The 26297-nt window shown below is 42.3% G+C and overlaps 1 protein-coding gene across 2 annotated transcripts in view; it reads right to left on the bottom strand.

Moving 5' to 3' along the window:
- LOC145351949 (dedicator of cytokinesis protein 2-like) overlaps positions 1 to 26297 on the bottom strand; it is a 595946-nt gene that overhangs the window by 186712 nt on the left and 382937 nt on the right. For both annotated transcript variants that reach the window (XM_080201765.1, XM_080201764.1), the window contains 2 exons: positions 22133 to 22231; positions 3958 to 4052 (listed from right to left, as the gene is read on the bottom strand). In XM_080201765.1, coding sequence (XP_080057891.1) covers positions 3958 to 4052; positions 22133 to 22231 — 194 coding nt within the window. The remainder of the gene's footprint in view (positions 1 to 3957; positions 4053 to 22132; positions 22232 to 26297) is intronic.

The raw sequence follows: 26297 nt of genomic DNA on the forward strand, positions 1-26297 counted from the left end.
ATCTTGGAAAAGCAACTAGCATAATTAAGAACCCCACAAAGCCCTGACGTAGTTCCTTCCATTTTCTTCCATCTTCTTTCATCAGAAGAAGATACAAAAGAAGTCATGTACTAACTGACTCAAGGACATTCTCTTCCCTACTGCCATTAGACTTTTGAATGGACCTACCTTATAGTTGATTTTTCACTACACCTAAGTTGTACTGTAACACTACATACTTCATCTTCCCCTTCCCTTCTCGCTGAACTGTATGATTTGTCTGGATAGTGCAAGAAACAATATTTTTCACTAGATGGTAATACCTGTATCAGTAATAAATCTAATCAAATCAAATCTCTGTTGGCCACTTACACTGTTTTAAAGAAGCTTGAGGAACAGCACCTAAACTGTTTGCCCTGACTTTAATAACCTCACAACCTAACCATGTAGTATGATGGATTGTGTTTGACAAAGTCCCACAAAGGGTTAAAAGTGGCCCATACTCGTGATCTGAGCATCCAGGAGAGAGCAGCTTGGGAAGAAGGTGGTATGGTCAGAACTGTAAACATGTCAGTTGGAGTAATTATAAGCTAGTAGCCATTGAGAGTTATTGAAAGGACTCCAACGCAGTAATGGAGGCCACAGCTCCCATATCCTGTTGAACAGCAGTAATGGGTGTATGTGGATGATGGGGTGAAGATATTACTGGCCTTTCCTTTGCACCACATTGCCAGGTCATTGGAGCCTGAAATTCTCCATATTCCTCTCTCCCTCTGCTATGCTGCAGCACCAATCACACATTCACTGAGTCATGGGTTACACTGTTTATTTCTCCAGTTTGCATAATTATTGACTCCATTTCTGACATGGTCATCACTTCCGTAATTTAATCATTAATCCTCCACTCAATCACAGGCCAGTCCTTCCTTTCTTTCATTCCTTGCTGCGCAGAAGTTGCTGTTTGCCTGTAACATTTCCCAGCCTGGACATAAAGTCATCAACCTGAAAGACCAACCCTATGCTCTACTCTGCATGGATGTTGGCTCACCTGCTGAGTTTTTCTGGCTCTTTCTGTTGTTAGTTGGACTAAGCGGCTTTGTGAAGACTTGCCTGTGAATGAAGTGTTCACGGAACAATCAACATTTAAATGGTACTTGGATACCAGTGAGCGCAGCTTAGGCTCCTGTTTAAATGTACAAAAACTCAGCTTTGCTTGCTTGACTGGAGAACCATGTGGAGATAACACTGCAACTCAACAGTACTGTTTCCGTTTTGCTGCTAAAGAGACAAGTGTCACACTCATTCATTAGACAATGAATCATTTCATGTGCAGGGCAAGACAGCTCATCAATAATGAACGGAACACACTTTCGTGATACATAATACATAATATTACTCTGAGCTTATAGTTTTAAAGAAACATGGAATTGAAGTTAGCACGTCACAGAGCAGAATGAGTCATAGATGTAAGCGAATGTGGGCTATGGTCTTCCCTAACCAAAATAAAGACTCAACATGAGGATTCCCTCTTCGGTTCAATTAATATATGCTCAATATTAAAGTGAAGCATGATACCTTGCTGACATTTTCCCCTCAAACCATACTCACAAGAACAGTTCTTTGTTTCAACCACTCATTTATCTAATGTTTGTAGGGCTTCAGTATGCAAAGATTGGTGGCTGGATATGTCCTTGTAGTAATGAGGAGGACTTTCAGAAATACTCCACTGGTTATAAAGAGATTTGGAACATCATAAGAACATGGAGGATTGCTATTCAAATGCAAATGATTATTTTCAACACTATTCAAACTATTTTTCAATATAGAGGCCAAGAAGACTCCCGGTTTGATTTGTGCTGATTTAACTTAGTACACAATATTAGAGAAGGAACTGGCGAAAATTATCTATTTAAAAAAAAGAATATTAGATATTGTCATTTTATGAACTTATTTCTAGAACAGAGATATTGCAGATGTAAAGGTTTAAATGGGCTTTATATAAAGGTATCAAGAACCTTCAAACCAACACATTTAAACTGAGGGAAAAATATAGCTTTATGTTGGAACTTATCATTTAGCAGTGGATCCTGTGTGCGTGTGTATGCGTGTGTGCGCAAGGTATTTGGGAATGGGAGGGTTGGGGGGTGGGTTGGTTAGTTGGTGGCTTGTCACTGCATCTTTCATGATGATTCAGGAGCATTTGCCATATCTGAAAGATACTAGCAATTTCATCTCGATCCTATGCCCTCCCTATCTTAGCCTGATCAATTTTACCTTTTGTAGGTTATACAAATTATAAGAGTCAGTTTAGTTCAGTTGGCTGGATGACTGATGCAGAGCTATTCCAACACTGCAGGTTTGATTCCTGTACCAGCTGAGTTTATTCATAAGGCCCTGTCTTCTCACCCTTGTTCCTCACCCTAGGTGTGGTGACCCTCAGGTTAAATTACCACCAGTCAGCTCTCCCCCTCAAAGGGGAGAATTGCATATGGTCCTTTGGGTCTGCGCTGACATTTAATTTCATGTTCATACAGATGGTCATTTGAAATTACAAGACTTGAGTACTGCTGAAAAAAGACATCGGCCAGAATTTTCTGGCTGCTCTCATCAGCAGGATCTTCCAGTCCGGTCAACGGCAAGTCCCCACTGCGGGTTTCCTGGCAGCCGGGGGTGCATACAATGGGAGACCCTAATGACAGCGATGGGACCAGAAGATCCCACCACCAGCCACCTCTGTCGTCATGAAACAACCAGGATGGAGTCCCACCCATTTTTTAAAAAACTTTTCATCTTGCACTTATCAGGACAATCACGAGATTACCGATGTCAGGGGAAGCAACAGCTTCATCCAGTATGAGGAGAGAGTGCTGATTGGTTGGCAAGAAGGCACTGACTGGTAGAGGCATTGCCGTGGAGAACGCACCAGCTGATGGTGGCTAACACTTTCAACAAAATGTCTCTTCTCAGTAATACACAAATTTTGTAGGTTAGGTCTCTCCATTGCTTCACTTTCCATGTGTCATTTCAAATTTGTCAGAATGGGCATTTATGTTTTCCCTCAGAAGTGGAGGTGAATTCTACTTTTTCTGGGGCACTTTCTCACAGCATGGGCAAACACTTTATTTTGAGCCAGTCACATAGCTCCCATGGACAACCTGGCTGTCTAAGTTTCCGTTTAAGGATCTACGCTGGCAGATAATGAAGTTCCGTTCTAGATATAACTTCATAAAATGACAATACCTAACATTCTTTTTTTCCCCGCATAGACAATTTTCACCATACTCCTTGACTAATATTGGATGCTAATTTAAATCCGCACACATCAAACCAGGAATCTCCCTGGCCTCCATATTTTAGAAATAGTTTGCATAGTGTTACAAATAATCATTTGCATTTGATTAGCATCTTTTTCATGTCCTTATGATGTTCCAATCAAAAAACTGCAAACATGATTGTAGGCTATGCCTGATGTATTGCCCTTCTCCCCCTCCTCTTCCTTAGAGGTGAGAGGAGTCACAATTCCACCTTCTGAGACCCAGTCCTTCAAGATTGTTGAACCAGACAACATCTGCACTTTACCAGAAACAATCATTGGATAATTATCTGAAAGAGGAAGGCTGAAACTTTATAGATCATACAATTAAAAAGTTGGGCTCCACATTTCAACATAAAACTTACATTTATATAGCACCTTCCTGGACCTCAGAACTTCCCATGGCAATGTATGGTCAGAATACAGAGTAACTTACTTCCCTTCTTCAAATAATATCATGGGACATTTTAAATGCCTGGGAGGGCAGACACAGCCTTGGTTTAACATCTCTAGCATGCCATTATGCACTTGGGTATCTTATGTGGGATTTGAACCTGTGAACGTCTGACTTAAAAGCAAAGGTGCTGCCAACTGTGCCAAGGCTGACAGAACAGGAATAGGTGAGGTGAAGGGGTGGTGTTGTGAAAATTATCTGCAGCTCCTACCTGTTTTGCACCATACTCATAGCCATCCAGTCAGCCGGGTAGACATTTTTCCCAATAAGATCCTTGAACAGGATGAAGGTTTCCATGAAGAAATCCTGAGGGGAAATAAATTGGTCAGGAAAGAGTGGAAAATCAATCCACAAGCAGCAAAAAAAAAAATCAGTTGCATGTTTAATTTATAATCAACAAATTTTGGTTAATAAACCAATGTTTCATGGCCAAAAAACACAAAATAGCCATCCTGCCAAAAAGGAAATGATGTTACTAATTGCAACCTCTCTTTTAACAATAGGTTCAAAGTCTTAATCTTAAAAGTAGATCTTTAATCTCATGCTCTGTGGCACATTGTTGAAGATGTTAGAATGTGCATTTTGACAAGTATTACATTCATTCTAAATGACAGTGTCCACAAGGTGCAAGTCAGGAATGTGATGGAATATTCTCCACTTAACTGGATGAGCACAGCTCCAACAACACTCGAAAAGCTCAACACTATCCTGGGATAATTGGGCACCCCATCCATCACAATAAACAGTCATTCCCTTCGCCATCAACATTCAGTGACAGCAATGCATACCATCTACAAGATGCATTGCACCAACTCACCAAACCTCTGTAAGTATCACCTGCCAAACCTGTGACCCCTAACACCTAGAAGGATAAGGGCAACAGATGTATGAGAATATCACCACCTGCAAGTTCCCCTCCAAACCATTCACCATCCTGACTTGAAAGTATATCCTCATTCCTTGACTATCACTGGGAACTCCCTCAGTAACAGCACTGTGGGTATATTTGCACATAGACTGCAGCGGTTCAAGAGAGCAGCTCACCACCCTTCTTAAGGGCAATTAGGGTTTGGCAATAAATGCTGGCCTAGCCAACAAGACCCACACTGCACAAACTAACATAAAAAGAGAGGGGGAAACAGGTCCTAGTATAAATGCAGAGAATCATTCACCCCATTGTGGCGTAGTGCCATAATGGTTGGCACTGCTGACTGATAACGCCAGTGATTGTTATGGGTTTTGCACATTCTCCCTGTGTCTGGTTGGATTTCTTCTGGCTGCTCCAGTTTCCTCCCACAGTTCAAAGATGTGCAAGTTAGGTTGATTAGCCATGCTAAATTAACCCCAATGTCTGGGGATTTAGCAGGATAAATATGAGGGGTTATGGGAATAGAGTCTGTGTAGAACTGTATTCAGTGAAGACATGATGGGCTGAATGGCCTCCTTCTGCCCTGTATGGATTCTATAACCTGCATTTCCCTCTTTCTATTTGCAAGAACACTCTCTTTCCCTTTTGTCTTGTGTTGATGAGCTAGAATAGAATAATGCAGTGCAGAAGGAGGCCATTCAGTTCATTGACTCTGCACCGACTACAATCCCACCCAGTCCCTGTCCCCATAACCCTATGCCTTTACCCCAGCTTCTCCCCCTGACACTAAGCAGCAATTTAGCATTCCCAAGCCACCTAATCTGCACGTATTTGGGCTGTGGGAGGAAATCAGAGCACCCAGAGGAAACCCACGCAGACACAGGGAGAATGTGCAAACTTCACACAGACAGTGACCCAAGCCAGGAATCGAACCCAGGGCCCTCGGGACTCTGAGATAGCAATGCTAACCTTTGTGGCACCATGCTGCCCCTAGAAGACCATCCTTTGAAAAGGGCATCGTTATCATCTTTACACTGCATTTTCCACTGCAACAACTTCCTCTAAGATCATCCCCAAACATGTCAACCCTGCGCAATAAGCAGCCATTCTATTCCTTATTGTTCAGGAGCTATCTTCCACCTCAGCTACACCTTTAGAACATTGAGGGGGAAAACAGTGCAAATATATGAATCCTGCTCCAACCAGACTCATCCACCCAATTATGATATTTTGCCTACCAATCCAGGATCTCCAGGAAGGTGTGAAACCTTCGATAGAAAAGCCAAGGTCAATTAGGGGAAACATTCTGCAAATTCCCTCTCTGACCCTTTTGGGCAATCAAAACCAATCCAGGGGCAACCCTGACCCTGATTTATAGGATACCCACTCGGGATAATCAGCGCCTTAATCAGGATACTCGCACTTGACCGTCTAGGGACAATGTTCGCTCTCTAATTTTTTGGAGTGTGAATGAAGATGGTGGCATTTTAAAGTCTTTGACACGGTTGGAGGCACATCCAGTAATTTAAAGAAGTCGAAACACATGTGGTTAATGCAGGGGGTTTTGGGTTGCTATACAGCTGTGGAGCATTGAGGAAAAATCAAGTAGAAATGTATGGCTTTGTCAATTATTTGCAGTTGACCTGTGCCAGAAGCACTAGAATAGGAAACCACCACTCCCTCCCTCTTCCAGTGACTGCCATTTGGAGGGCATCACAGTTAATTCTAACCCTGGTATCTTCACCATTCCCCCCAAGGCACAAACTTCCAGCAGAAATTATTGGATCACAGCGTGGGCTGGAAATCTATTTGACTTTTCTGCTCCTCTCTCTGCAGGCACCTTACATCATCCGCATTATCAGTCCATCTGAGGGAATCATATTCCATCGTATTCTGAATGTTACTCTCCTCAGCTGGGTAAAGCAGGTTCATTTTGTCTAACACGGTCTTTGCTGAAAGCCTTTCCATTTCCCTCGGACATTCCCTCTTCCACCTTCTTCCGTGGGAAAAAGAGACAAATGTCTGAGCTCATGTACCAATTGACTCAAGAACAGCTTCTTCCCTGCTGTCATCAGATTTTTGAATGGACCTAACTCACACTCAGCTGATCTTTCTCTACACTCTAGCCAGAACTGTAACACTATATTCTGCACTCTCTCATTTCCTTCTCTCCGTATGGCTTTGTCTGTATAGCCCTCAATATTTTTCACTGTATATTAACACATGACAATAATAAATCAAATCAAAAGTATTCTCAAGTTATCAAGCCAATGAAGCAAAGAACCAACAAACAAGGGTTTTGGAAATTAAGGGGTCGATTAGCACAACTGACTGCCCTCATTAACAGGAATGTAGAACTGCTTGGTCAGAATTTCCATCAATTAGACAGCTGGGAAATCACAATAGCTTACACTTGTACAACACCTGATTATCTTTCTGACCAAATCCTTACACAGTGCCTTGAGACATTTTAGTATGCTAAAGGAGCTTTATAAATGCAAGTTGTCGTTGTTTCTGCCAATTGCGTATGTTTTTTTATCCCAATCGCCTGCTCTCATCCAGAGGGTACATTCAGTACCACCACTTTCCCAGGGAATTCTGAGCAGAGAAAGATTTTTAAAAATTCATGATGGACGTGGCTAGGCCAGCAATTATTGCCCATTCCCAATTGCCCTTCAGATGTGCAATCAGACATGGGGCTGCTGTGGATCTGATACTCCCTTCAAGTTTAGGTATCTAGGGGAGGACACGGATGCATTGAATGTGCCCTATAATCTCTTAAAGTCCACACTTACGTACCCTATCTCCCACTTGTGACTTTGTGTCTGTGACATTACCCGGGCTTGATGTGTTGATTGTTTTGACTTGCTCTTAATGTTTTATTTGTTTGAAGTAACCTTTTATGTATCAAAGAACTTTTGAAGAAATGAATCTTTTTTTATTAATAAAAATATTGATGTGTACAAACTGTAACAGTAAAACATTTCCCTAAGGACTTCAAATGGGATTAACTCCCAGAAGTCAAAACTCGATGGAGTTATTACACACTCTCTTTGCAAAACAGGCAGACTTTAAAGAAAGAATGCACATTTATGTAGCACCGCCTTCATCTAGAATCATAGAATCCCTATAGTGCAGAAGGTGGTCATTTGGCTTATCGAGCCTGCATCAGCAACAATCCACCCTGGCCCTATTCCCATAATCCCACGTATTTACCCTTCTAAATCTCTGATATTAATGGTCAATTTAGCATGGCCAATCATTCTAATGTTCACACCTTTGGACTGTGGGATGAAACTGGAGTACCCAGAGAAAATCCACGCAGACACGCGAAGAACTTGCAGACTTTGCAGAGACAGTGTCAAAAAGCTCTTGGGTGTATCACAACTAAGTAAGCAATATTGAAGTGCAGTCACTTCCATAAACCTGGAAACCATGGATGGAATTCTCTGGCCTCAACACTGACGGGTATCATTGTGGGCAGGACTGGAAAATATTGAGAGACATTATAGTCCCACCCACGATGATTCCTGTCAGCTTCAGAACCAGAAAATCCCACCCTAAACTGAGCAGAATTGATGTTGATTGAGGGATGAATGTTGACAAGACAACAGGATAACTTCCTCTTCTTTTTCGAATAATATCCTCGAGAATTCCTAAATGAATATCTACCGCATGGGGCAAGCAGAGGCTTATATTGTACACCACATTTGCTTATCTGGCAGTTCAGCACTCCCTCAGAATTGTACTGAAATGTCAGCATTAGGGTTCAAATGCAGGCCTCTGAACCAAGTTGACATGTAACAGTACACATATTTCTTACATCCACATTCACACAAAATGGATTGCTTCCCTCATTAACAAACAATCAATCGATATTAAGCACTCTCTCATACAATCCTTAGACTGGACTTCTCAGATGCTTTTAAACTCTGCATTACCTGTCTGCAGTGTCTCTGATCTCTTATCTCAAGGATTCCCTTGCTGGGATACAGTTCTCGGCACACTTATTTGATAGTTAAGTGACTGTCCCTCAAGTGAAATGTTGGGAAGGTTTTTACACTGAGGAAATGAAAGAGACCGGTTGACCCTCCTGCTTGACCATAAATTGAAGCCATTGCAGCAACACTCGATTGCTGTGAGTAATGCAAATCACATATTGGAATTTATGGAACTGGTCAATATTGAGCAGAAATAATGAGGTAATCCTGTCACTTTATGAATCATTGGTGGGACACAGTTAGCATTCCATGTACACTTTCTGCTGCCTCAGTACACAGTGGATACTGCAGCTACTGAGGAAAATATCCAGAATGGCTGAGGAGATGGAGGAATTGGATTCTGAAGAGTGATTATGTAAATTGGATATGACTTCAATGGAAAAGAGAGGCTGAAAGGTGACATGATTGTTGTTCATAGGATTCTAAAAGGACGAGATAATGAGGAGCGTGACAAGCTATTTCATTTTGTTCATGAGAACCAGAGAACACAACCTACTTTTGAAGGCAGGGTACATTCAAAACTAATTTGCAGAAACTGTGGGCAAGATTTTCTCTGTGGGCTTCTGCACCCTGTTGACAGAAACAAATAGCAGGGGTGGGGGGTCAGAACCGTGCAATGTGTTGGAAACAGTCACTCATTGTAATCTTTCCCAGAACAACGAATGCTCAGGGACAGGGATCAATATCCAATTGAAGATGGGCTCTTAAAGCTAGGGCCCCAATTGGAGACGTTCCAGTTCAAAAGCAGCAGCAGGACGCTACGGCAGGTAACTAAGAGAGAGAGGTCGCTTCAAAATGGATGCACCCTCTCTCCAAGGTTTGTACATTTAAATTGAAAATAATGGCTTTGGCAGAGTGAGTGAGAACACCTCTTCTGACTGAACCCAGACAGGTTTGGAGGAGCTGTAATTCCGCAAGAGGCACCGTCACTTTCCCAACTGCCCCCATCCAATTTGCTGCCAGGAGGCAGTCTCCAGAAGTAGCCCCTGTTTCCTGCAGGTGCCTGTGAACTGATTGGAAAATACTTGTTGGCCTCCTGTATTTAGCCACTCATTATTATAAACAACTACCTGCCAGGTGCAGAGGTAGCCCTGCTGCATTCTGCATGCCTACTCTCACCCCCTACCACCACCCCCCACTCCACCCACCCATCCTCCTTGATCCTCTTCCCCCCCCCAGTCCAGGAAAATGTCCCAGGAATGAGAGGGAGCACACTAACCCGTGGCACTATTTTAGCTTCCATCTGTCCCTGATCCCTGTGGGGTTAAAAATTCAGCCCAATATTTCAATCGGTGAGTGACCAGCTTGTAGAACAGGATGCCTATAGGTAAATGATGGATTAAGTCATTCAAATGCAAATCGGTTAGATTTCTCTCATACACAGCATGACATTTGTCATACCATCAGAAGGAACAGGTGACTTTGGACCTATAGTTGCTAAAACTGACAGCTTTCCTTCTGCTCACATTCAGGTCTGTAGTAAACTAACTGATGGAAGTTGATCCAAGGATTAGTCCAGAACTCCATTATCACTAGGTCATAAAACTGCCAGGATGGAGAAGGTAAACTAGACACATCTTGATGTTTTTTACATCTCAATTCTTATGACACTTTGAGCCCATCTGACAGTTACGATGTCCAAGGCTCTGCCATTTAACGGAGATGCCATGTTGATTCTGAAAGTGGCCAGTGCCCTGGCCAAAATTTCTCTTTCAGCCAAAAGCCCTGACAGCAGATTGATTATGCATAGATACAGATGGCTGGCCTATTTGCTTACATATTGCACCTTTCAAGAAGTAAGTCATTAAGCGAATCGCTTTCAGACCTTTTGACAAAGTGCTGTACAAAAATAGAAATGTCATTATAGATTGCCAATGAAGCCAGCTCATGTTAAATAACATTTCTTGTCAAAGTAAATGAAGGTTGCATCATTTGCTGCAAATATAGATCTGATAAATAACATTTACGGAGCTTCTTGTGGAAATTATTTTGGCATTAAAATTGTTTTTAAGGCTTTCTATTTTGTTTGTTCTGAATCTGCAGAGGGTAGAAAACTATTTTCCTGGCAGCTTGGATATGAACTCAATAAATTTTTACAAGAAATATTGATCAGTGTCTTTTTTTTAAAAAAACCTGCAATTTCAGCCATTTGTCCCTTATCATCTGGTTAAGATTTTTCGGTGTCTCTCTTTATAGGATTTTGTCCCCTAGCTAACAGCAGTGACCTTTATGAATATCCTGAGCACAAGTGCTGGTTCTGTATTGCATAGTTGGAGTGAGAGGGTCAATGCGAGTTGGAAGATTCCAGGAATTTAAAGTTGAATTAAAAAGTGCAGGAATATAGAGAGAGAGTAGGGGTTTTGGGGAGGGGGGGGGGGGGGGGGGGGGGGGAGGTGGTGGGAATGGGGTTCAGTTCCTTCCCAACTGCTAAAGGTAATGACAGTGGGTGAAGTGCAGTTTCAAAAGGAGCACTTAAAGTTACCCAAGAGACCAAAGCGAAGGCCAGGAAGATGGGACTTCAAAACGCTTCTAAATGTTTTCTTTTGTGGTCATGGAAATCTCAGACGATTCAAATAGCTGTTTGTTTTTCCTTTTCTCTCTGAAAAATGTTTGTAATTAGTTATTTCATTTCTTTTTAATACTTGCGTCTGTTCTGGCTGTATCTTTTTTTCTGTGCCTTACCCTTTGTGTATCTCTTTGTCCTTTTGTTGGAGTCTAGTCAGCAACACCTCCTTCCTGACGGAAGACCGAGAAGTGGCCTCGACTTCCGTCTCCTTTTCTTTTCCATTTAGCGTGCGATTATAATTAAAATTTAACATGCCGGTGACGTGCGTGCGAGACAGAGGCACTGCAGTCAACAGTGCAGCAGGAACAGGTGGGATGTGTAGCCTCTTGGTCAAATACAAGGCGGCACGGTAGCACAGTGGTTAGCATTGCTACCTCCACATCTCCAGGAACCCAGTTCAATTCAGTCTTGGGTGACTATCTGTGTGGAGTTTGCACATTTTCCTCATGTCTGTGTGGAGTTCCTCTGGGACAATATTGACCCCACCATTTAGGCCCCTCATTTTCTTACCTTGGCTGACTGAGCCCATCTTGAATGCTCTGGTTTCCTCCCACACTCCAAGAATGTGCAGATTAGATGAATTGCTCATGCTAAATTGCCTCTTAGTATCCCAAGATGTGTAGATCAGGTGGGTTAGCCGTGGTAAATGTGTGGGGTTACAGGGATAGGCAGGAGAACAGGCCTGGGTAAGATACTCTGTCAAAAAGTCGCTGCAGACTCATTGGGCTGAAAGGCCTCTCCTGACCTGTAGGGATTCTAGGATTCTATGAAACAGAGAGGGTCTGCTTCATTGTCAAAGCTTTCCTGCCCAACTCCATTGCCATTAACATAATACCTGAGAGCACCATGGCTGTTTCTAAAATTTAAATTTCACTTGGTAAATATTTCATATTAGATTGGTTTCACTTTATCCATGTGCACATTATTCTTTTGTTGACAGTAGCTTAGTCAAAGAGCTAAGTGTACTGGCAAGCCTCATGGCTGGCATAGATTGATGGTTACAGAGGAGTTAGCAGCATTCCCTTTACTGCAGAAAAAACAATGATGTGTTTTTGTTTGCTCTTTATTGTTAGTACTTAATGTTAATGTCCAGTGTTGTACTCTGTGCAAGCTCAGCTGGCCTTTCTTTCTATGCATTGTCCAAGAGCACTCTCGGACCTGACAACTGAAATGCTGTAGGTGAGCTCAAAGCCCGGTGGGGACTCTTCTACCCAACACCTACTTAGATCCACCTATGGACAATACTGACCCCACCCCTTAGGCCGCCTCCTTTTCTTACCTTGACTGACTGAGTCCACCTTGAACCCTCCAAGTCCTTGTGTGACCTGTCGTACCATTTGCCAGCATTATCCTCTGCATATAACAATTTCCATTTTTGTGATAATTTCACCTTCACTATCGCTTAGAACCTGTTCTTCCTGCATAGAAAATGGCTTGAAACAGTTCACTCTCATGTTAATCGCCATGAGGTCCAAATACATTGGCACCAAACGATGTGAGGCGGCACCATAAGTTATGGTGTGCTTCTCTCCTTCTCCCACTTTTAGCTGCTCCTCCACATTACCCTATACAGCCTTCATTTTGATTTACAAACACTGAGTGCAATGCCACAAAATATCAGGTGTTGGTACATTGGGCAGCAGAGATAACACTGCTTTGTTAGGTGTGATTGCTTGTGTGGAATTTATACCATGTGAAGTTTTGTGACTCTCCCTTTGTAGCCTCAAAACTATTCTTGTCAATTATTCTTGAACCGTTTACAGGAATATCTATTTCCGAGTGAGGATGCCCGACATGCCGAACAATAATGTACGCTTACACCTTACCAATGCAACAGGATTAAAGTCACTGCTTCTAATCAAATGTTCCAATTGGATAGCTGACCACCCAGAGAAACATAAACGCTTTAGCTTCAGGCCCACGGCCAAACCACCCTGAGATCCTATCTGAACTCAGAGACTAAATTAAACTGTTTAATTTAATTATTAAATTTTAGTTTTTAGATAGGCCTGCCTTTAGAAGCTGCGAGGAAAACAATACCTATTAATTCTGTACACGTTTCAAAATTCCTGTTGCAACACGCATTCTCTTATTTTTATCCACTTCAATAACCATCTGTTGTTCTTTTTTGTCTTGTAATCCAGAAAGTCATGATTAAAACATCACGAAGTTGCTGAGGAAACAAGTAGACGTACAAGCTGATGAGCGAAAGATGTTTGGTACTGAGAATGGAACTATTCCTATTTCAGACCCCCATCATGTTGGGTAGAGTTTCAGGGACTACAGAAATTTTAAAAAATAATCTTCCATAGATGTAAATGTCCTGGTAGAAAATCTTTGGGGGAATAAAACTTAATGGAAATAAGAAAAAAAAGGCTATTTATCCAATTGAGTAAAGAGGCATTTTTTTTCTGATTGATGGAGGAATGTGACAGATGTAATCTAATCAATGAAGGGAGGTGGGCATGGGGTGGTTGAAGCAAGAGGTCATCCTACAGAGCCTTCTAGAAAACGTTCAACCAGAGCTGGCAAGCCAAATGCTGTAAGAAGTCTCACAACACTAGGTTTCAGTCCAACCAGTTTATTTGATAGTAATCCCACAAGCTTTTGGAAACGGTGTTCCTTCGTCAGGTGTGTGGAAAGTTTTGGTCAGAGAAAGGTATATAAAGACACACACAGTTTACAGAATACTAATTAGAATGCAAGTCTTTGCAGCTAACCTGCTATTCAAGTCTTAAAGATGCAGACAATGTGAGTGAAGATTGCATTAGCATAGATTAAAGAGATGTGTATTGTCTCCAGACAGGGCAGTAAATGAGATTTTACAAGCCCAGGCAAGTCATGGGGGTTACAGATAGTGCGACAATGGTTAGCTGCAAAGACTTGCATTCTAATCAGTATTCTGGAAACTGTGTGTGTCTTTATATGCCTTTCTCTGACCAGAACCTTCCACACACCTGATGAAAGAATACCATTTCCGAAAGCTTGTGAGATTACTATCAAATAAACTGGTTGGACTTAAGCCTAGTGTTGTGAGATTTCTTACTGTGTTTATCCCAGTCCAACGCCGGCATCTCTACATCAAGCCAAATGCTAGCAGTGAACTTCCGCAGGCTACCAACAGCACAATCAATTATCCTTCACAGATCCAAACTCCATCATTGAATTTGCTCCCTTTATCCCCACTCCCCATGCCACTCATGGTTACCATCACTGACACTACCTATTGCACTGAAGGCCCATATTCTTCACTCTATTTGCCGCTAAAAAAAAACTGAGTTGGGATAAATCCAAACATGTTTCACACAGGAGTCTTGCACCTACCAGAGGGAGGAGACCATCTTGGGAGCATTGGAATGAGGCCATTCAGCCCTTTGAGCTTGTTCCATCATTCAAAAAGATTATGGCTGCTTTGTTTCTTAATCTAAATCTACTTCCTTAGATGAATAACCTTTACACTGAATCTACCAATCTCAGCTTTGAGAAGTTGAGTCGAGCTTTCTGAATGACAGAGTTCCAGAACCCAACTATCCTTTTTGCATGTGAAATGCTTCCAAATATCTGAATAGCTTAAGTCGAGACTTCCCACCAGAGGGAATAGGTTAGATAGAAATAAACTTATCAAATCCTTTAATCAGCTTAAATATTTAAATTATATCAAGCCTTTTTTATAACTCAGCCCTTTCAGCCCAAATATGATTCTGATGAATGTGCACAGCAGCTAATTATTCTTCCTGAGGTGGAATGCCCAGAAATAAGTGGAATGTTCCACAAGGAGTCTAACTAGAGTCTGATCCAACTGTAGCATACATCCTAACCAGTTGCATTGTTTGTAAGCACTGTGGCTCCATAGCCTTTCTCTGATCCTCGCTTCAAGAAGTATTGAGTTGGGACAATCCAAATGGTTTTACATAGAGTCATAGAGATTTACAGCATGGAAACAGGCCCTTTGGCCCAACTTGTCCATGCCCCTCTCTTTTTTAAACTAGTTCCAATTGCCTGCATTTGGTCCATATTCCTCAATACCCATCTTACCCATGTAACTGTATAAACGCTTTTTAAAAGACAAAAATTGTATCTGCCTCTACTGGTACCTATGGTTCCAGACACTCACCACCGTCTGTGTAAAAAAATTGCCCCTCTGGACCCTTTTGTATCTCTCCCCCTCGCCTTAAACCTGCGCCCTCTAATTTTAGATTCCCCTCTTGTCGGGAAAAGATAATAACTATCTAGCTGATCTATGGCCCCCATTATTTTATAGACCTCTATAAGATCACCCCTCAGCCTCCTACACTCCAGAGGAAGAAGCCCCAGTCTATCCAGCATCTCCTTATAATTCAAACCATCAAGTCCCATAGCATCCTAGTAAATCTCTTCTGCAGTCTTTCCAGTTGAATAATATGCTTTTCATAGTAGGGTGACGAGAACTGTACACGGTATTCCAAATATGGCCTTACCAATGTCTTGAACAACTTCTACAAGATGTCGCAACTATTGTACTGAATGTTCTGATCAATGAAACTAAGCATGCTGAATGGCCTTTTCACCACTCTGTCCACCTGTGACTCCACTTTCAAGGAGCTATGAACCTGTACCCCCAGATCTTCTTTTTCTGTAATTCTTCCCTACGCCCCACCATTAACTGAGTAAATCCTGTCCTGGTTCAATCTACCAAAATGCATCACTTTGCATTTATTTAAATTAAACTCCATCTGCCATTTGTCAGCCCACTGGCCCAATTGATCAAGATCCCATTGCAATCAGAGATAACCTTCTTCACTACCCACTACGCCACCAATCTTGATGTCATTTGCAAGCTTACTAATCATGGCCTCCTAGATCCTCATCCAAATCATTAATATAAATGACAAATAACAGTGGACACTGCACTGATTCCTGAGGCACATCACTGGTCACAGGTTTTCAGTTTGAGAAACAACCCTCTACAACCACCCTCTGGCTTCTGTTGTCAAGATGTGGAGATGCTGGTGTTGGACTAGGGTAAACACAGTAAGAAGTCTCACAACACCAGGTTAAAGTCCAACAGGTTTATTTGGTCGCAAAAGCCACTAGCTTTCAGAGCGCTGCTCCTTCGTCAGGTGAGTGGGATTTCAGATCACAAACAGGGCATATAAAGACACAAACTCAATTTACAAAATAATGTCTGCTTTCTTTTATCTTTGTAGAAACTTCCAACCGTTATTTTGTAAATTGAGTTAGTGTCTTTAGATGCCCTGTTTCTGAACTGAAATCCCACTCACCTAATGAAGGGGCAGCTAGTGGCTTATGCTACCAAAAAAACCTGTTGGACTTTAACCTGGTGTTGTGACACTTATTCTGTTGTCAAGCCAGTTTTTTAATTCATTTAGCTACTTCATCCTGGATCCTGTGAGATTTAACCTTATGTAACAACCTTCCATGCAATACCTTGTCAAAGACCTTGCTAAAGTCCATGTAGACCACATCAACTGCACTGCCCTATTCTACTTTCTTGGTTACCCTTTCAAAAAACTCAGTCAAATTTGTGAGACATGATTTTCCACTCACAAAGCCACGCTGACTGTACCTAATCAGTCCTTGCGTCTCTAAATGCCTGTAGATCCTGTCTCTCAAAATACCTTCCAACAACTTCCCAGGCTTTTCCTTGCAATCCTTTTTAAACAAAGGTACAACATTTGCCACCCTCCAATTTTCAGGCACTTCACTTGTGACTATTGATGATTCAAATATCTCTGCTAGGGGACCCACAATTTCCTCCTTAGCCTCCCACAATACCCTGAGATATACTTCATCGGGTCCCAGGGATTTATCTGCTTGATGCGCTTTAAGACTTCCAGCATCTCCTTCTCTGTAATATGTACACTCCTCAAGACATCACTACTTATGTCCCCAAGTTCCCTAACATCCATGCTTTTCTCAACAATAAATAGTGATGAGAAATATTCATTTAGGATCTCACCATCTCTTGTGCATCCCCACATAAATGACCTTGTTGATCCTTAAGAGGCCCTACTCTCTCCGTAATTACTCTTTTGGCCTTTATATATTTGTAGAAGCTCTTTGGATTCTCCTTTGCCTTATCTGCCAATATAATCATGTGTCCTCATTTCGCCCTCCTGGTTTCTCTCTTAACTCTACTCCGACACCCCCTATATTCTTCAAGGGATTCACTTGATCTCAACTGCCTGCAGGACCCTTACAGCTATCAGAGGAAGCAGGTTTTGATGTAATATGGACACTTCTATGATTAAAACTATTATGAAATTGCTGTGAAAATAAATGCACATATTGGGCGAAAGCTTACCAAAATTTTTCAGAGTGTCAGGCTCTGAAAACTGGTGTGGCGCTCTTTAGTTACATGGATCAGTTTTCTCTGCAGCTCTTGTGTTTTTTAGACTCAAAAAATAGTGATTGGAGTTTACAGCATCACTGGCGAGGCAGGGCCTCATCCAGTCAGCAAGTGATCACCATAGTGATCGAGGTGCCATCTATCAAGGCGCCTGATCAGAACAAAGAATAACTTCCCCCCATCATGGAGATATCAGGGGCTCTCCTTCCTCGTCCAACAATCGTTGTTGTTATTCCTTTCCCCTCCAGCATCCCTTACAATCATTGCCGGCATTCCCTTTACCAACTTGGCAGTGTCAACCTGTGCTGGGGGCACTGCCAGGGCAGATCCAGCATATACCTCTCCACCCTATATTTACATCTGCACCTCCAGAAGGATCTTCTCAACTGATTCATATTTGGTTAAACTTGTTATGAGATGTGAGGGGGCAGGCCATGGGGGGAAGGGAGACGGTCATGTGATAAGTGGCCCTTTAATAATATTTAAGTTCGACAGAATTTATTTATACAACATCCCCCCCCCCCCCCCCAACCCTTGAGCGCAAGGACCTTGTGATGTTGCCGGCGAGGGGCGGAGAAAATTGAGAAATGCCATCTCTGCGGAGAGAAGCATAAGTCTCTCCGAATTTTCTGCCCCCATTGCCATTCTCTCACGATGAAAATCCCTCCCCATTGGAAATATTCTCATTTCGGACTCACAATGTCAGAGACAGCTGTCAGATTTTCTGGATTGTCTATACGAACATTCATTCAGCTGCCCTCAGCTCCGGAACTTCCTCCCTGAATTGCTCTACTTCGCTTTCCTTCATTAAGACACTCCCTAAAACCGACATCCTTGATAAAAGTTTTATATGACTTATTCCCCAACAGTTTCCAATGTAACTCAATGTCAAATATTGTTTCAGCACACCCTTTGAAATATTTTGGGGCATTTTACTTTATTAAAAGTGCGATATAAATACAACTTGTTGTAGACCTAACCTTTAAAATAGAGCTTTCGTTGATTTATTTTGTTACTTTCTGTATACATCCATCAACATTTTCGTGATTTCTTTACAAGAACATCCAAATCTCTCTTCTTCTGCATACAAAATACTCTGATTTATCTTTCTAATTTCCAAGATGGTTGAGCTCCCACCCATTCAGCTCCATCCTCCCACAACTTTGTCCGCTAACTTAATCTATCATTTTTGTACCTTTCATGAATGCATTGGTTGACAGAAATTGAGCTCTGTGCACTCAAAGCCTCCTATTACCCCCCTGTTCCCTGCAATATTCATCAAGTTGGGCCAGCTTTTCAAGGAGTCATGGTTCATAAGCCTTGGAAGTATCATGAGCCATAGAGTGGGTGAGAGAACTTTTTGAAAGGTAAATTCAAAATGTCTTATCCTTGACTCTTCCTTAACTATGCCCATACACCCAATGCCACTCCACATCCCCTCATATCGTCCATGCCAGTATTCTCTCCGGGTGCATCTATTTAAACAGAATAATGGATGTCTGGGCTTGCAGCCAAGAATGCATAACGAGACTTGGCTGCACCCAACACAAAACATTGCCTGATTGACAGATGGTCTCTTGTGATTTATTCTGTCAATTGTACAATATTTATTTGCACAAGATAAAGATGTCTCAAGTGCTTATATTTTCTGCTATTTAAAAGTCTGGTGATTGATACTTTTATATCTGCTGTAGGAGAAGAAATTTTATTAAAGAAAGTAGAAAGTTAAGGATGAAGGATGAGTTTATTTTTTAAAACCTCACCACACATGCTATTGTTACAATAAGGTTCATTGATTCTGTACAGGGTGTACTGTGTGAATGAGTATGGAAGTGTTGTAGGCTGGTTTGGAGGGTATGAAGGTCCATGGGGGTAAATGGAGGGCATTAAGCAGTGTGAATTGGCATGGATGGGACATGTGGAGTGAGGGATGATAGGGTTGAGAGTCTGTCCATTACTATTACAACTGGGATGATGTCCCAAAGAATTAAGGCAGGTATTTTAAACAGCCTGTTTCGGCACCAGCAACCCTCATGCCTGCCTTCAACTTTTTCCAGGGGCTGTGGGGCTGTAATGTTCTATGTTCTATGTTCTATTTCCACTTATCTAGCCTCCCTCGCCAGCTATCACCTCCTGCCCCACCCAGGCCTTGAGAAGGAAAATCCAACCTCTGTAGGCACTTTCTTTTGAGGTGGACTGGCTGGGCTAGAAAACTTCCTTTAGCAACCTCCAGGATGAAGATCCACCTGGGCAGGCCTGAAACCAACCTTTAGTGTTTGCAGCTTCATGTACAAACAGGTTATTCTGTGTGAAGGCCAGCACTGGATAATATGCCTGGGGTTTCAAAGCGTTTATCCCATGAATCACAGAATCCGTACAGTGCAAAAGGAGGCCATTTGGCCCATCAAGTCTTTACCGACCACAATCTCACCCAGGCTCTATTCCCGTAACCCCTCATATTTACCCTGCTAATCCCCCTGACACCAGGGTTAACTTAGCTTGGCCAATCCACCTAACCTGCACATCTTCAGACTGTGGGAGGAAACCAGGGCACCCAGAGGAAACCCACACAGACACAGGGAGGATGTGCAAACTCCACATGGACAATGACCTGAGGCCAGAAGTGAATCCGGGTTTCTAGTGCTGTGAGGTAGCAGTGCTAAACTTAGCAACAATGCCTTCAGTTCATTCCTGCAAATCATTAATATGTATTGTGGTCCCAGCACTAACCTTTGAGGCACACCACTAGTCACCAGCTGCCATCCTGAAAAAGACTGCTTTATCCCCACTCTCTGCGTTCTACTAGACAGCCAAACCTCTGTCAATGCCAGGATCTTACCCTTAACACCATGGGCACTTAGCTTATTTAAGTCTCCTATGCAGCACCTTGTCAAAAGCCTTCTGAAAATCTAAATAAATCTCGTCCTCTGGTTCTCCTTTATCTAACTTTCTTGTTACCTACTGAAAGATCTCTAACAGATTTGTCAGACATAACCTCCCCTTGACAAAACCGAGCTAGTTCTTTATCATGCACTTCTTTGACAAAGCCATGCCAACTATTTTATCATGTACTTCCAAGTACTCTGCAATCTCATCTTTAGTAATGGACTCTAAAATCTTGCCTATGGCCAAAGTCAGGCCAACCGGCCTCTAATTTCCCATCTGCTACCTCCCTCCCTTCTTAAACAGTGGTATTACATTAGTTACTTTCCAGTTCTCTGGTACCCTCCCTGTCTCCAATGATTCCTGAAAGATCACCATCAATGCCTTCACAATTTCCTCAGCTATCTCTTTTAAACACTGGAGTGTAGTCAGTCCAGGTGATTTATCCACTTTCAGATCTTTCAGTTTCCCCAAAACCTTCTCCTCAGTGATGGCCACTATACTCACTTGTGTCCCCTGACTCTCCTAGAGCTCTGGCATCCCACTGGTGACTTCCACCATGAAGACTGCTGCAAAGTAACTATTCAGATCCTCTGCTATTGCTTTATTTCCTATTATTACTTCTCCAGCCTCATTTTCCAGTGGTCCAATCGCTATTTTTGCCTCTCTCTGACCTTTTATATATTGAAGAAAACTCCTCCTATCTTATTTTATATTATTAGCTAGCTTACACTCATATTTCATTTTCTCCCCCTTTATTGCTTTTTTAGTCGTTCTCTTCTCACTTTTAAAGGCATCCCAATTCTCTGGCTTCTCACTAATCCTTGCCACTTTGTCTGCTTTTTCGTTTGCTTTTATGCAGTTCTTGACTTCCCTCGTCAGCCATGGCTGCCTTGTCCTCCCTTTAGCATGTTTCCTCCTCCGTGGGGTGAATTTCTATTGTGCCTCCCAAAAAACTCTGAAGAACTCCTGCCACTGTTGTTCCACTGTCTTCCCCGCTCTCTTTCCAATCAACTCTGGCCAGCTTCTCCCTCATGTCTTTGTAGTTACCTTTATTTAATTGTAATACTGTTACATTTGATTCCAGTTTCAACCTCTCAAACTGCAGGGTAAATATTGTGGACACTGCTCCCTAAGGGTTCCTTCACCTTAAGTTCCCTAATCAAGTCTGCCTTATCACACATGACCAAATCCAGAATTGCCTGTTCCCTAGTAGGCTCTGTCACTAGCTGCTCCAAAAGACCATCTCTTAGACATCCCACAAATTTCTTTTCTTGGGATCCATTACCTACTGATTTTCCTATTCCACCTGCATATTGAAGTCCCCCATGTCTATTGTAATATTGCCTTTTTTATATGCCTTTTCTATCCCCTATTTATTTTCTGACCCACATCCTGGCTACTGCTCAGGGGCCTGTACATAACTCCCATCAGGGTCTTTTTACCTTTGTGATTCCTCAATTCTACCCACAGAGATTCTATGCCTTCTGATCCTATATCGCTTCTTGCTATCGATTTAACTTCATTCCTTACTAACAATGCAATCCTGCCCCCTTTGCCCATCTGCCTGTTCTTCCGATAGGACACATATCCTTGGATATTTAGATCCACTTGCAGCCACGTCTCTGTGATGCCAACATCACACCGGCCAATTTTAATTTCAAAGGCCAGGTGACAGGTAAATTGCCCACACACGAGGAACAGAAAGGTTTTACTCACCACCAAGTCTTGGTTTGTTTGGAAGGATTCCAGATAATAGGAGTAATGCTGGTTGTCCATCTGCTTGAGGATTGCAGTCATGCATGCCACAAAGTTACTCTGCAATGGAGAAACACCAAAAAGGATGCTATTTAAATGCAGTTTCTATTTCTATCTCTTTCTCTTCATGTTAGCAAACAAACCAGCAGCAACAGATGCCCAATTCTTTAATGTGACAACCACGATCACAGCCAGTGCTTGTGCTAAGGTATGTTTTTAATGCTTTCAAAGTAGGAATACACAACTCCAGGTAGGAAAATTAAGGTTGGGATTAAACCCTGCACCAATGCTGGGCACAATGCAGCTGTGGGTCACATGCGGTTCACCAAGGTGTTGAGTGCGGCCCACGAGACATTTTGTGACTGCTGCCCACATGGAGGGTTACTAGATTCCGCTGGTTTCCATCCACGGGGTTTTGTCCCTATCAGTGTGACTGAAACAATAGGCACATAAAGCAAGGGCAAGTGTAGATTGCACATAACACTGACCATGAGAGCCATGCACCCAATCAAAGCATAAATATTTATTTTGCTTTTACCATTTGAATTTGATGGCAGTTCTACTAATGTATGAATGCTTGTGCATTTTTTGTAACTCCTTATGAAATATTCAGCATGTATTAAATATATTTAATCTTATGTATGGGGGTCTTGATGAGTGAACAAGCCTGATTTCTATCTTCCAGCCCACTGAGATGAAAGAGGACCACTCATGTGGCCCACTCACTCATCCAGGTTGTCTACCCACATTTAGACAGGTTCAATAACTGGTTGGGTGATCTGTTTTGCTAGGTTATGGTGCATGTAATTTCTCACTCACTGCCCCAATGCCCAACCTTACTTTAATCTGTACTTCCTACTCATTGAAGTTTTCCCTTTGATAAAACAGAATCAAGGCTCAAGTATTTTGAGTTGAGTTTAAAATTAGTTAGAAATGTGGCTACGAAACATGACAGTCATGGGGTAATGCCCAAAAGGAGGATCCCTGATATATATTACTTTTAATTCCGACTTCCTTAAATTTTTACCAACTGTTTTCAGAATGCTCTAGGGCAACGGATCAAGGAAAATTGGAAAGAGAAATATCCAGCTATAAAAATTTAAAGTTGTGTTTTCCCTATCCATTGCCCACCCTTCTGGATGTTTAAAGAAGGCGGGGATTTGCCCAGGACATAATTTATTCTGGCTTCTTCCCCAGCTCCACCTCACAACAATGGCACCAGAACAGAGCAGTGGGACAGGCCATTCTGAAAGCCTTCAGAAACAGTGTTCAAAATGGTCAGTGGTACAAAGCCAGAGTTGACCTAGTCTATTCCACAAATCTGAAGGTCCACGTGGCACTGAGAAACGGCACTGTCACCAAGTAACCTGAGATTGTTGTTCACACCAAAGTTGTCAGTCACTGGTTGCTTCAGCTTTTGCGACAGTTTAGCACTGACCACCTCCAAAGTGGCACATCAGATGCTGTGTGGTGCAGTGGGGCCATGCACGTTGACTGGAATGAGATCGGCAAATTCATTTGGCTCTGGAGTCAGACACTTTTATCGTAGTCTATAGACTAGAGCACATAATCTAGACTGGCTGACACTGCGGTGCAGTACTGATAGAGTTGGTACATTGCCAGAAGGAACATCTTTCAGATCAGATGTTAAACTGAGGCCGCATCTGGCCTCTCAGACGGACACAAGATATCCTAAGGCACTATTTGAAGAAGGGCAGAGGAGTTCTCCAGATGTCCCGGCCCATATTTAGCCTTCATCCAGCATTACTGCAACAAATTGCCTGTAAAATTATGTCAAGGAAATAAACATCTGGCTGTTTCTATAAAGGGCAATGTCATTTTTACAGCAAGTTGAAGAGCTAGCCTTGCCCCTTCCACCACTGGCCACCCCATCTCCAACACAAGAGTGCAGAGGCCTGACTGGGACATGCCGCCCATGGTCTAAGGTAATATCAGCTGAATCAGTGTAGTCAAGGAGAAAACCAGTTATGTGCCACAGTGAGCAGGGCACCAAATTTGTCTGAGAAACCGAAAATTAATCCTTAACATGAATAGTGGTTAATGCAAAAGATAATCAGCACCAATATAAGTCACACTTTAAATTTAGAAATATTCCAGAAGCACTGCATAAAAATCGAGCTGAAATATTCATGTTTGAAATTCACATCTAAAGTTGATGCATCAACCACAAGCACCTTAAATTTTATTAACTTGAAAGTTGCAGCTAGCATCACAATGTGTCGTGCAATGTCCCCGTCCCAGAATTGCCATGTTAATCCCAGGAGGTGAGTGAGAAATCATGCTGTCACGTCCAGTTAGAAGCTGAGAGCAGCATTTCGAGGTCAGTGTCATGCAGTTTAATCAGAAGGTACAAGGCAGTTTACAGCGCTTGATACCAGGCTGTGAGACAGGGAAAGGATTGTATTCAGAAGGGAAGTCAGGACAATGAAATAGAAATTTGAGGCAGCAAAACAAAGATTAAGGATGGCTCTGGGAATGCCAAGCAATTTTGGTTTTATTGTCATTTATTTCTATTATTGAGAACAGGCGGGTATTCCAAATTGGTGACCGTGTTTACTCAGAGGTGCCTTGGGACAGTGGGAGGTGTGAAACATCCTTCAGTAAAGCTTCAAAGCCAAAAGAGAGAGAACACAGCTGAGGCATATGGCCAGTCCCTTCACTTGCAACTAACATATTTGCATTTGTTGTATTTTTCACAGTTTGACATCTATTCTGGGGTGAATTACAGGTAAATTCAATCCTGGTGAACTTACTTATTGACCTTTAAGATGTCCCTTATTAAATACTTTTGGAGGTTCTTGCTCCCTTATGGTGTGTGTCAGTGTTGTGGAATGGAACGTTCTACATTTCAGGGCACTCAGTACCAGTATCAAGCTCTCAGGATTAAGTGCAGAGTCGAGCCTCATCTCAACTGTCTCAGTGTTGCACCATAGCTCCAACCTGTTTTACTTCACCAGTTTGTTTTAGTTTCACCACTGAGACAGCCCTGATCCCGGAGATTCATGCAGTCCAGCATGGACTGTGGATATCCTGTACGGACATTTCCACAATAGCAGGGAAGTTGTGGGACCAGTTCATTGCCTGCCATTATGAATTACAGAAGATTTTATAACAAAAATGATCCAACATGCAGCTTTGGGTTATCCAGTGTCAAGTGCATTAGTAATTGCATTATAATATTTTTGATTTCAGGATCTAGCTCCTACTTAGAAAGCAGTGGCAGGATCAGACAAAGTCAACATGGATTTATGAAGGGGAAATCATGCTCGACAAATCTTTTGGACTTCTTCAAAAATGTAACTGGTAGAGTTAACAAGTGGTATATGGTATATTGATGTGGTATATTTGGACATTCAGAAAGCAATCGACAAGATTATTGCGCAAGATTAAAGCATGTGGGATTGAAGGAAGTGCATTGAGATGGATAGAAAACTGGTTGGCAGAGAGGGAACAAAGAGTAGGAAATAATGGGTACTTTTCAAATTGGCAGGCAGTAATTAGTGAGATGCCACAGTGATCAGTGCTGGACTCCGTTACTCACAATGTGTATTAATAATTTGGATGAGGGAACAAAATGTAACATCTCAAAGTTTGTAGATGGTACCAAGTTGGGTGGGAGAATGAACCGTGACAAGGATGCAGAGATCCTTCAGGATGATCTGGATTGGTTGGGTGAGCAGGCAAACCAATGGCAGATGCAGTATAATTTGGATAAATGTGAGGTTTGAAAGCAAAAGCAAGAAGGCAGATTACTACCTGAATGGCTGTAAATTGTGTGTGTGTGTGTGTGTGTGTGTGTGTGTGTGTGTGTGTATAGCAGGACCTGGATGTCCTTGTGCACCAGTTACTGAAGCTAAGCATGCAGGTGCAGCACGCGGTAAAGAAGGCAAATGGCAAGTTGGCCTTCATTCCAAGAGGTTTCAAGATCAGGAGCAGGGATGTGTTGTTGCAATTATAAAAGGCCTTGGTGAGGCCACACCTGGAGTATTGTGTGCAGTTTTGGTCTCCTTTTGTGAAGAAGGATGTTCTTGCTCTCGAGGGAGTGCAGCAAAGACTTACAAGACCGATTCCGGGGATAGCAGGACTGATGTATAAGAGATTGACT

Source organism: Carcharhinus amblyrhynchos, chromosome 13 (genome assembly GCF_965287045.1).
Source record: "Carcharhinus amblyrhynchos chromosome 13, sCarAmb.v2.hapA, whole genome shotgun sequence".
Taxonomy (NCBI): domain Eukaryota; kingdom Metazoa; phylum Chordata; class Chondrichthyes; order Carcharhiniformes; family Carcharhinidae; genus Carcharhinus; species Carcharhinus amblyrhynchos.